Raw genomic sequence first — 12,707 nt, forward strand, 5'->3', positions numbered from 1 at the left:
TTACTGTGATTATGATATAGTCTACATTTTATGCTACCTCTAACAATGCTGCAATACTGTTGCACGTCCATATCAATTCCACCAGACTCAAATCAGTGTTGTACCACCTCAATTACTTCTACTCTGAAACGTGGATTAATAACATTATGTCTTTACTGCATTTTTACAACAACAACCCCTTAAACTACCCCTTAAAATGAATGATGTGCATCAAATTACAGCTCCCATCTGGGTCACATTTCTCCTGATCTGGCTTCCTCTCAATTCCAAAAAATCCTACCATGCTATATATTTATTTCGTCCACATAAATATAGGACAAAACACACATCAAGACAAGAGAGACAACACAACACTACATAAAGGGAGACCTAAGACAACAACATAGCAAGGCAGCAACATGACAACACAGCATGGTAGAAACACAACATGACAACAACATGGTAGTAACACAAGATGGTAGAAGCACAAATCAAGTACTATCTCACTCAGCTATTGCACCCCAAAACAATCACTGTCCCCTTCAACTTTTACTTTTTCAACTTTTACTTTTACAACACTTGTTAACGGAACTTCGTATTGGTTTATATAGTAGCTTCACTTCTTGATTTAACATTGGATTGGATTGCATTAGCTTTACATTCTGTGGGTTTCAATACTTAGTTCTAATAATTATTCAAACCATATTCCCACTATTGTAATGAGCTTATTGCTTTAACAAACGATCACAATATAAACGAATCATCTCTGAAGATGTGTCATCAATATCGATCTCGAGTACACCAGTCCTTGCTAGGCCAGCCACACACTAATGACCTTGGGGTCAACTCTCGTGCAAGCACAGGGTATAATTGATTTGAGTGCACGAGGGCATGGCTGAGGTCACCTTAATGTAGGCAACATGATACATCTCAAGTAGTGTATGTGAAGGAACTTTTAAACTAATCAAAATGCAATGAATAGACAGAGGCTATGTTATGTTTTTCCTAACATCTAACATGAGCAACAAACATTTTGATTGTATCTTATCTTATCACATTTGATTGCGAAACTGAGGTCATGCCTTGTAGAGATAACTTTTGGTGAAAACTATTGCAGGGAGCTGTAACATCCTGACTAGAAGAATTTGAAAGTACCTTAGTCTTCCAACTTGATCAAACGGCATCGACGAGAACTGAAAATAAATTCCAAAACCTTGCCCTGGGATTAGTAGTGCTGATTTTTTCCAAAAGCATGCGTTGAGTTGAAGTAGCGTACATATTGCAACAGAGCCCATATAGATTCAAGGAACTTAATTTTGCCATAATAAAAATCTAACACGATTTAAGATTTGTTTACTCAAGGGGTTAATTTTTCCATCTCTACCTATACTCAGTTATTGAACGAGGTAACAGATCTAAATGGCATTTGTGTGGAGACTAATTTCATTGGTGATTCTTCATCAATAACTTCTTGGCAGTGAACTATTGGAACGAGTCAAATGCAAGAGGTGAAACACCAGTCAAGCTGTCTAACTAATATTAAAATGAGCCTTCAGCGAGAGAGGGTGAGAGAGAAAGAGGACTGTGGGGGATGGGAAATAAAACGATAGTTCCCCCCCCCCCCCATAAGTCTATAGGAAGTAGCTTCATAGTCACGGGACTCTTAGCCTATTCGTATCAAGGTTATCAAAGGTTATCAAATATGAAATAAACACATATAGACGACGGCATATAACTTATTTTTGAAAATGTTGATTACTGTTATTCTTCATATTAATATTGTTATTGCTCTTGAGGTTGATCTTTTTTCATTGTAGCTTATATTCAATGTATTTTTTCTGGGGAGTTCACTTTTGATATCTTGCATAGGCATAGTCTATTGAGTACATTCAGCGCGCCACACTCGGGTTACCCAACGGTCAGTATGGTAATGAAGAACACAATATACCTCGGGGATAATAGAAAGTTATTTTTCATCTCTACTGTCACGTGGCCGCTTTGTGTCCTCCGTTTTCCCAAACTGAATATTTATGATTAGGAAGGGGTACCCGCAAGGTTATATTCAGGGACATATCGAATGACATTTGATTATACATTTGACTTTTGCATATTCACTTGTTTGTTGTGTGTTTTGGCTACTTCTCGAAGTTCCTTTGTGTAGCCTATATATTCCAGGTGTAGGCCGAACATAGGACATTCAGCTAGAGGCATACATTTTGTGCAATGAAAGATGTAAGTCTTGCCTCTGCTTAATCATTTATGGGTCTAATAGACACTAACCGCGTCTCACAGTGTGTTGCGGAAATTTCTCAAATGTTTTTTTTTGTGTGTGTGCATCAGGTTTAGATGACACTATGATGACAGAAATGTTAAATTCTATATAATTATTAACACTTTACCATCATGTGCACCCATTAATAGCCTATAACATATTCAAGATATAGGCCACTATGTGGTGTGTTATGTGTATTGACGCTTCATAACCTATACGCTAGGCTGTGAGAAAGTTTCTACGAGCTGAATACGTGCTATCTCTAAAATATGCCCGCATGACATTGGCCTACTTATTATTCTGAGTGGGATTTATTAACAGTTATTTCCAGTTTTCACAATCACAGCTTGCAGCATTGGAATGCAGTTCAAGTCGTCTATATGCACCCTGTAGAACCGAATTTGTGTTTACAATTAACAACCGCAAATTCGCCTCTACGGGAATATATGGGCGATTTCAATACCTCTGTGTCAGATAGAACGTAATAGCCCATCAAGAACATCTGATAATGCTTCAACGGATGTAAGCAAATGTCTAACCTTTGGAAGATGGAGAATGAGAGGGAAGGTGGGGCAGCAAAGAGAGAGAATGGGAGAGACGGAGCGAGATAGAAACCTGGAGAGAGAATGTTCTAGGAAACCGTAAAGCGCGTGTGCGAGCGGGCATCATTTGAAGCGATTGATTTACTGCATTTACAGCCTAATAAAACTCGAACAACAAGGGGGTTTCTAATAAATAAGCCATTCTAACTTTTATGTGTCGTTTTTATTTTTATCCAACAAAAACTGACACGGCAATGATGCCTGTTATTTAGGAAGTAGACAGTTAACCTGGAGGTTCAGCTCTCAGTCTCTCTGATATAGATCGTGAGGGGGACTCCGTCTGTAATTCGCCAGGCCATTATCACTCATAGGGTCACTATACAACCATAACTGCTAGTCCATTGCAACTACAGTTGCCAACTACTCCTTATTTTACCACCAATACCACGACCTAATGCTATATTCTAGTCTTCGGTTTACACAAGATTAAAAATTGCAATGGCAATATTGTTGTTGTTATAACAAGCCTACAATAGGATAGTAATGGCCTAATAGCCTATTAAGCATATTAGTATAATTATTGGCCTATTCATATCGTGAAAATCAGCATTAGAAGTATTCTATTATCATATTAGTAGCATTGTACTGGTAGTAGCATCATCCTCATTGGTTTAGAATGGTTGAATTGACCCTGTGCGTAATGGTCTCCAAACGATTGGCTTGTCAATGATCAATACGGCCCAATTAATTAGACGTGTGTTATCGTAAGAATGTTGTCCTCCTTTTCTTCAGATATCTGTTATCTTATATCATTGTTAGCCATTGGGTGTGATTGTGAATGCATTCTGCTGTCATGGTTTAAGAATGGAGTGGTTTATCTGTACTTAACCGCATAGTTCACACCAATTTATGCCATTGTTACTTTGTTCTGTTTGTTTTGGTGTGTATTTTTCCGAGTCATGTCACGATACCTTTGCTCTCCTCAGTCCCTGCCTGAGATGTGTGTATATATGACTTTCTGTTTCCTCACATAGCCTCCAACGGACCTTCACCACTTTCTGCCCTATTCAGTCATTTCATACTGATCTTGGTCGAAGAGCCGAGGCCTTGCCTCGAGAAAACACTCTCACACAAAGGCAACAAAAATATTCGAATAAATGTTTGGTTCCTTATCCGGGAACTACCTCGCCAGCTGCCATTGGACTGCTGTGTCACGTGGTTAAAGTAACTTTACAGGGTCGCTTGCTAGTAGGAGGGCTTTATGGACCAGAAAAACGACAAAGGTAGAAAAAATATTTTTCACTCCAGAAATTAATGATCATGAGCTCGTATTTGATGGACTCTAGCTACATCGATCCGAAATTTCCTCCTTGCGAGGAATATTCACAAAATAGCTACATCCCAGAACACAGCCCTGAATACTACAGCCGCACGAGAGACACCGGCTACCAGCATCACCACCAGGAGTTGTATCCTCCGCGAGTGACCTACCAGGAGCGCCCGTATAACTGTGTAAGCATCCCCGAGCCCGAGCCCCAGACCGGCCATGGGCTCACACACTCGGGGAATATGCTTGCGGGGAAGGCACATACATCTCCATGTGAACCCTTGCCACTGTTACCCACATCCCCTACCACCCCACCGATTGCGCCGCCTGCCTGCATTCAAGCCMCCCCGGAGCAACCCACCAGCTCTGCCTTGGCTAAGCAGCCTGTAGTGTACCCATGGATGAAGAAAATCCACGTCAGTATCGGTAGGCAATCTGTGTTGTTATTCTCTTTACTCGCTCTCCCTACCTCTCGTGCTCTCTCTTCCCCTCTTCCACCCCTATTTTACCTATATATCGCCTGACCTATAACCGGCTCGTGCTACGTACGTTAAGAGAGCAGCCCCTTTGAAATGGCACATATGATGTGGATTTACGAGTCAGCATTGGCAATTACACCCGCCATAAATTTTATAGCGGAGGCACTAGTCTGGACAGTTGTATTGCCATGTGGCTTTTTCTGTTATGTATGTGTCAGAGGGAGGAGAAAGTGAGCGAGGGAAAAGAGGGCTAAGGATTTTTTTTAAATATAATGTAGAATAAATTATTCAGCTGCTCTCTCGCAGTGGAGAAAGTGCTACCCATTATAGAGCCCACGAGTCGAGTCACTGACTGTGAAATATTTTATTGGGGATTAGATAATAGTGATTTCATTCTCCATTCACATCTCTATTTCTTTTCATATTTCAATTCACGCCAATCTTGCTTCCCTCCTATTTCTTCTTATTTTCCTTTCCCTTTCTCCTCTCTTCTACTGACCTCTACAAACCTCTCAGCGAATCCCAATTACAATGGACCAGACGCAAAGCGGTCCAGGACTGCTTACACTCGCCAGCAGGTCTTAGAACTGGAGAAGGAGTTCCACTATAACCGCTACCTAACTCGGCGAAGACGCATCGAGATCGCCCACACCCTGGTTCTCTCCGAGCGCCAGATCAAAATTTGGTTTCAGAACCGAAGAATGAAGTGGAAAAAAGACCATAGGCTACCCAACACGAAAGTGAGATCTTCCTCCTCATCCAACACTAGCGCGACCTCCGGGTCCAACACAGCGTCCACAACAGCCAGCACTCTCCCGCGTGCTGTGGGCTCCAACACCGTGCCAGCTTCCCAGGAACTCTCTCGAGTCTCCGTAGTCGAACGAGACCAGGATATTACAAGGTTATAGACACAAAATAGTATCTGACAAAGAGGATGAAAAAACAACGGATTATTTATTTAAAAAAAATATATTCTTTTTATATATATATAATTGTTCCTATAGTGTTCTTGTGCGTAAACGGGTTTTTCTTCTCAGTCCACAGTTATTCAAGTATGCATGTTATATAGCATGGATTACTGCAGATACTGTACCAACGGATTATTACGGTTATCAGGGTTTATTTATTTATTATATCATTTTTTGTTATTTTTTAGTAAGTTGTTCTGACGAATAATATACATTATCAAAGTATTTGCCTGTGGCAGAATACGTAGCTGTCAGTAGACTTATACAAACACAATCGTTTTATTTATTCTCTGAAAAATAATGTTAGGGTAATCTATTTATTTAGGCTATTCATCTCAGAGGTGACAGTAACAATAGCCAGTTTTTATTTTGCAATACATGTGAATCAGTGAAATGTTGTGATTTATTTTTCAGCACAACCTCTTATCAAGCAAAGTCAGTGAGGGTAGTGTGTTTTGTGATTACATTTTGTGATTTGGATTTATTTTAATTGATCATTGTAAAATGCAACAAAATACGTTTAGTGTTTTTGTGATAATCGTAGTGCTCAATAAAACCGTGTCGAGTAGTTTAGAATACGTTTGAGTCATCTTTATTTACGAATTCAGCATAAAAACTAATATTCTATTTATATGTGACCTACACCATGTTTTGAAAATGTATTAATGTAAGAGATGGGGAACCCTTGAGCGTCCCCATTGCAAACGAAGAAGTGCTCGGACCTTAAAGTGGTAGGCCTATATGTCATCGGATTAACTGATTGATAACTTCCCTTAGAGCAGTTCCATTCTTCTATGAGTAAGAGGGGCAGAGGTTTTTCCGAGTCATCTCACATGAATAGCCCTTTCAGAGTTCACCAAAAGGTTGAAAATGTTTTCCCCAAATTCAAATGCACATTATGCATTGTTAAAACTTAAACTAATGCCATAGAATGTTTTTGCAAACAAAGTTTGATTCATACGAGCACAGGTGACGTGTTTCAAGCAGGCTACCAACAATGTTATGGACCTGCGTGCGCATTTCCATAAGCCTATGTGTAACTGTTTTGCACATATGGACTATTAAACATAACTAAACCTATGAAAGCCTCAACAAATTGGCTATAACTTAAAAAAGATGTGTATATTGTATTATGTTATTTCAAGACACATTTTTAATTGTAGAAAACAATTACAAATATTTTTATTGTAGAAAACACCGAATTCGTCTAGTTATTCTATAAAAAACTATTCATGCACACACAGTCGTACCCCAAATCAAACCAGCTAGTATGTCTCTTCAATCTAAAGTGATTTTAAAATGTATAGGTTAGACTGCTATTAGCAGCGTTATAAAACTCACTGCAGCTTCGTAGCCTACAGATTCACTTTCAATCTACAATTTGCAAGAGTTGTATTCCAAGCCATTTTCACATGCAAATAACACTTGATATCTTCTATAGGTTATCTGTAGTGCTCAAGGGGATGACATTCCAAGCAAAATACTTTTCAAAACTGTTAACAAAGTCTTATATGACAACAAAATCATAAATGTTTTGTTATAATATGTGTATAAGTTAATAACAGCTAGATGTCTACAGATTGTGGCGTTAATTGCCTGAGGCCCAAATACTGCTAGTGAGCATCACCGTATAGACTGAAGTTGTAAGCCTTGATATTCTAAGTCTTAAAGGAAAATACCACTCAATATCTTTTGGTATTTGTTTCATTAGTCCACTGTTGATACATTCCCAAAATGTTTTGCATGTCAGTAATTAAGTTTTCAAGATATAGAACTGTCAAAATAGAGAAAAGGTCACAGTATGATGAGTTTGGCAGTTTTTGAGTAGAATATTCCTCTAATATACATGTTCCTATCTTAGCATGGACCTCTCAGCTGTTTCTTATAGAACAAAGCGACATGGGCCTTTCGGAGTTTCACTTGGCCATGACTTTCGGGGAGAGTGGAACCTCTCCAGATCCACCCACCGTTCTGGCTGCCATTATACTCCCGGACACCGGTGAGAAATGAGGGTGTATGCATACCAAAATCGCTGCCTCCCAGTGATCTGTTTTCTATAGCCTACCACTCTGTCGCCCTATAGCGCGGCTGAAAAGGGCAATCGTATTGATTTTTTTTCAGGCGGACGGTATAAAAGACTGGGGTTCAGGCGGGGGACACGTTTTCTGTGCCATTAGCTCAATTCCAGTCCGGGATGCTCGACATTTTCAACGGCCTGACATGCCCGGTCAAGCTCCCTCGACTTGTAACTTCGACTTGTAACTTGTGTGTATGTCTTCATGGGGTTGCCTTGATTGTGGATGTTTGTTCTACGTTAATTGACCTGTGGAGAGTGTGTGTGATGTGATTTGTTAATTGCCCTGATGCTGTAACCTATCTGTGACCTCTAACTACAAATATGAAGCCTAAAATCTCATTATGCCGTAATACCGTAAGTGCGTGAGTAAAGTCTGAAATTAATAGCCTATAACAAAGCTTAGTTTACGATTATTAACATGTAATACACCTGAGGCTATTTAACACAAAAAATGTCGTATAGGCCTGTATAAAAACATACAAGGTTTATGGGGAGAAATTGGTCCTGTGTTGCAACGTCAGCATCGTGGGTTCGATTCCCACTGGGGCCATCCATACCAACATGTTTCTAAGCGCTATTGTAAGACACTTTAGATAAAAGTGTTTACTAAATTACTAAAGTGTATTTTTAGGTCTATACACTGAGTGTACAAAACATTAGGAACACCTTCCTAATATTGTATTGCACCCCCTTTTGCCCTCAGAACAGCCTCAATTTGTTGGGGAATGGACTCTACAACGTGTCGAAAGCGTTCCACAGGGATTCTGGCCCATGTTGACTCAATTCTTCCCACAGTTGTGTCAAGTTGGCTGGATGTCCATGGGTGGTCGACCGTTCTTGATACACACGGGAAACTGTTGAGCGTGAAAAACCTAGCAGCAGCTGCAGTTTTTGTCACACTCAAACCGATGCGTCTGGCACCTACTACCATACCCCGTTCGAAGGCACTTGAAACTTTGTTCTTGCCCATTTACCCGCTGAATGGCACACATGCACATTCCATGTCTCAAGGCTTAAAAAACCTTCTTTAACCTTTCTCCCCTTCATCTACACTGACTGAAGTGAATTTAACAAGTGACATCAATAATGAATCATAGCTTTCCCCTGGATTCACCTGGTCAGTCTATGTAATGGAAAAAGTAGGTGTTCCTAATGTTTTGTACACAGTGTATATTTAGCATTAAATCGTTTTTTATTACTTTTGGTTAAATTATAAATAGTACAGCTAGTAGCCTAGCTTTAAATTGTGTTTTTAAAATTCAATATTTATCTCAATGTGTCATCCTCTCAGTACTGGCGTTAGCCTACCAAATATATATCCGAGCATTTTAGCGTACCAAATATATCCACTTTTTTCAATGGGCCTATAGGCAGCACACGTGTTCATCCATCTAGTAGGCTAAAACTTTTACAGTACCACCTCCTAATACTTCCCAAGTGTCTTTGACGGGACAGAGAGAGATGTGTGTGTATGTCAGGATTGAATTGATAGGCTACATCATCGGGTTTCTGCACTTACGTTGACATTTCTGAGCGATCAGTGTCAGTGATGAATACACGTCCATTCCATTTTCATATTCATATTCCAGCCCAGCCTCACATTCAATTCGCGCATATATGTACAAAATGTATTTCAGCAGATTTCGTGCGTTTTTGTGCATTTTTGGGGTGGTTCAATTCGTTCGAAAATACACGAATTTCTGTGCTACTTAATTCGTGCGAAAAGACACGAATTTAACCAGTAGGCGACACACAAGCCGTTGCAACAACCATAGACGCGATCGCCTGTATTTATTTATTTTACGTTATGAATATATAGATATTTTGTCTTTTTTTAACCATTTAACCATAAGAGGTTATATATATATTGTCTTTATTTAATCCCTATTAAAACATTGTGGTTCATGCCTATATGTACTGTTTTCGATTTTTCTGAACAGACTTTTCAGGATAGAATGAATGTAAGCAATGCATGATGGTTAATGGTGTTTTATTCGGTTGTAGTTCCATGTATTTCTTAAAAAATAAACGTGTAAACCATTTTTATTGAACAGAATGTAACTGAAAATACAATGGCAGCCTTGCCATTGTCCATCAATAACAAAACATTTTTTTTTCATATAACATTTGGGGAAACGTATGCAGTCATTGTAGTCTTACATTTTGTTGGCCAACCAAAATTACCAAAACGTTAACCCGTAATAAGGCTAGGGTGGCTGAGTGTAAATACATGGCTCTGAGTGTAAGCACCTTTTCACTAGAAACGTTCTTGTGTTCAAATTACCGTCAGTGCGAAATAGCTAGAAAGCTTTCGTATTTCCACTTGGCTGCACCTACGGTTACGATAACGATAAATCAAGTGCAATACCTGCGCGACCTGTGCAATACCTGCGCGACCTATCGAGCAGCAAAACACCGGAAAGCTTCTAGCCTACCGGAAAGTTACAAGAAGAACAAGAATAGTTACCTCATCCGGTCATGTGACACTCTGGATGCCCCCTAAAAGCAATTTCAACCGTTTTGAAAAATGACGCCTGGTAACCACAAAAAAATACCAGGTGCATGAAAAGTTTGGACTTAGAATATTTTTTGAAAACCTCCATAAATCACTCAGGCCATTGACTCGAGAAGAAAAAACATAAAATATTTTCCAGAAGAAAAAGACAGCGATTGTGAGAGGCTCTGGTATGTGTCTTTAGGCACCATAGCTTTTCACCTGCCATTCGCTTGCTGGTGTGTGGTGTGTGTGGTGTGGGTGGTGTGTGTGTGTGTGGTGTGTGTGTGTGGGTGTGTGTGTGTTGTGTGTGTGTGTGTGTTGTTGGTGTGTTGTGTGGTGTGTGGTGTGTGTGGTGTGTGGTGGGTGTGTGGTTGTGTGGGTGTGAGAGAGCTTTTCTTTGACATCTGTTTAGCGAAATTACTGATTTACAGTCATGAGGGTTGACCGATTCACACATTTAAAGTTTTGGAAAGATCTGACTTTTTTTAAACCTTCGAAACGCAGCCTATTGACCCATTTTAAGGCACTTCCTTAAAAGCTATAAGATAAATACATATCCTGATCGGGGTGATGGCTTTTTACAGAATCTGAGTTTTAAGCTATACGGTTAAGAACTGACTGATTTATCACAGGGTTGAATTGCACTAATATTATCTACACAAACCTGCTGTGTTGGGTATGGCAAAACCTTTTTAGGGTGATTTTATCATCCTTCCGGTTGCGTCCAGGAAGCTTAGAATCACACAGGTAGAGCTCATAGTGGCTTGATGGATTGTCATTGGAAGACAGGTTCATAAAGACTAGTCAATACCCAAATAGGCTTCAGGTTGAATTTGATAGGGGTGCAGGCAATGTGATCCTTATGGGGTGAGTGATGTCATTGTTAAACTGTTTGATGTAACACCTTCTTTTAACCTGTTAAGGGTTTAAGTGCCACACGGGTCAATGTTTAGGCTTGCACGAGAGACTTAGGAACGTTCCTGAATGTTCTTGTCTCCCAAAAGCAAAAGACTTGAAATGTAGGTCAAGGGTCATCTTCTTGTCACTGTCGCTGCGCTCAGACGAGCAAGCTACGGTCAAGCGGGGCATCTCGTTGAACTCGGCACGGCTATGGTGATGTCATTTTTAGTGGTGATTTCAGAATGCTATTTTGGTGGTTTTCACTGTTGAAACATATTGCAAATGCACAAAGTCAACTAGCAAGTCAGTGTCCATCAGCCAATTAGATATTTTCAGACACCAACTGATATATGTGACTCCAAACTCACCTTTTCCAACTCGTTTAGAAGCCAACATCACATAGTTTCAGAGCAGGCGCCAAAAATTTAGCAGCGCCTTCCATTTAAACCATAATAAAAACAAAGTAAACGTAGTTATGTTCTAGCTGGCGGGTCCAGTTTTCACATTATGGTTAGCGCCTTGTGAGGCGACTTCGATCCCAAGTTTCGGCTCGATAGGCTCATTCGGGTGCCCGAGCAAAACCTTAATTGGTGCTGTTCTAGGAACGTTCCTGAGGTCAAATTGTGTTTCTAACCTTAACGGTTCTCTCTCTGTCTCCAAAAGCAAAAAATATGAAATTGAGGTCAAAGGGTCATTTGGGTCCTTCTTCTTGTCCCTGTCGCTGAACTCAGACCGAGCTAGCTAGGGTCAAGCGGGCATCTCGTTCGTGAATCTGGCACGGCCTGGAGATATGGCAATGCCATTGCAGGCTTTGTGTGTCTTTAGCACCGTACTTTTTCACTCCATCCTTTTATCCCCTTTTCTTTGTGGTATCCATTCGCTAGTAATTACTATCTTGTCTCATCGCTCAACATCACGTATGGGCTCAGGAGAGACGAAGTCGAAGCCACGCGTCCTCCGGAAGCACAACCCAACCAAGCCGCACTGCTTCTTTAACACAGCGCGCCTCCAACCCGGAAGCCAGCCCGACTAATGTGTCGGAGGAAACACCGTGTCCATTGGCCCCCTTGGCTAGCGCGCACTGCCCCCGGCCCGGCCACAGTGGAGTCGCTGGAGCGCGATGAGACAAGGATATCCCTACCGGCCAAACCTCCCTAACCGGACGACGCTAGGCCCAACGGACCTCCCGGTCGCGGCGGCTGCGGCAGAGCCTGGCGCGACCCAGAGACTCTGGTGGCGCGGCTAGCACTGCGATGCAGTGGCAGAGCTTTGAGCACCATCTTAAAAAATGTTTGCGTCTGAACACACGTGCAACTGGTTCTGTAACTTTTTTTTTTTTTTATTTACGTCCTTCTTTGTCGAATCTATGACTCAATTTGTCAATGTACGATTTCTCTTAAATTACGATAGWTAAATGGCTGGTTCTTTTTTTCCTGACACCGTATGCTTATGTACTTTGACGTGAAGCGGTCAAATTAGCACCCTACTTTACGTTTTTGACCTTTAATCCCAGAAAAATGGCCATAACTCAAAAAGCGTTGAGGCCTCGACGCCATCTTGTTCGGGGCCAACTGTCCATTACGTCTTCTAAATATTTTCCGTTTAGGAGAAAAGGCCACATGCATTTGCAATGTGCTTGTGCATTTGCAATATTATTTATTTTCCC

At 40.7% G+C, this 12,707-nt stretch overlaps 1 protein-coding gene across 1 annotated transcript; it reads left to right on the forward strand.

The window, feature by feature from the left end:
- The first annotated feature begins 2,681 nt into the window (after positions 1-2,681).
- On the forward strand, positions 2,682-6,143 carry LOC111970175 (homeobox protein Hox-C4a-like). Its single transcript, XM_023996719.2, has 2 exons — positions 2,682-4,546; positions 5,116-6,143. The coding sequence occupies exons 1-2, from the start codon at positions 4,108-4,110 to the stop codon at positions 5,505-5,507; spliced, it is 831 nt and encodes a 276-aa protein (XP_023852487.1). The 5' UTR covers positions 2,682-4,107; the 3' UTR covers positions 5,508-6,143.
- Positions 6,144-12,707: the final 6,564 nt, after the last annotated feature.

The sequence above is a fragment of the Salvelinus sp. IW2-2015 genome, linkage group LG11 (genome assembly GCF_002910315.2).
Source record: "Salvelinus sp. IW2-2015 linkage group LG11, ASM291031v2, whole genome shotgun sequence".
Classification (NCBI taxonomy): Eukaryota; Metazoa; Chordata; class Actinopteri; order Salmoniformes; family Salmonidae; genus Salvelinus; species Salvelinus sp. IW2-2015.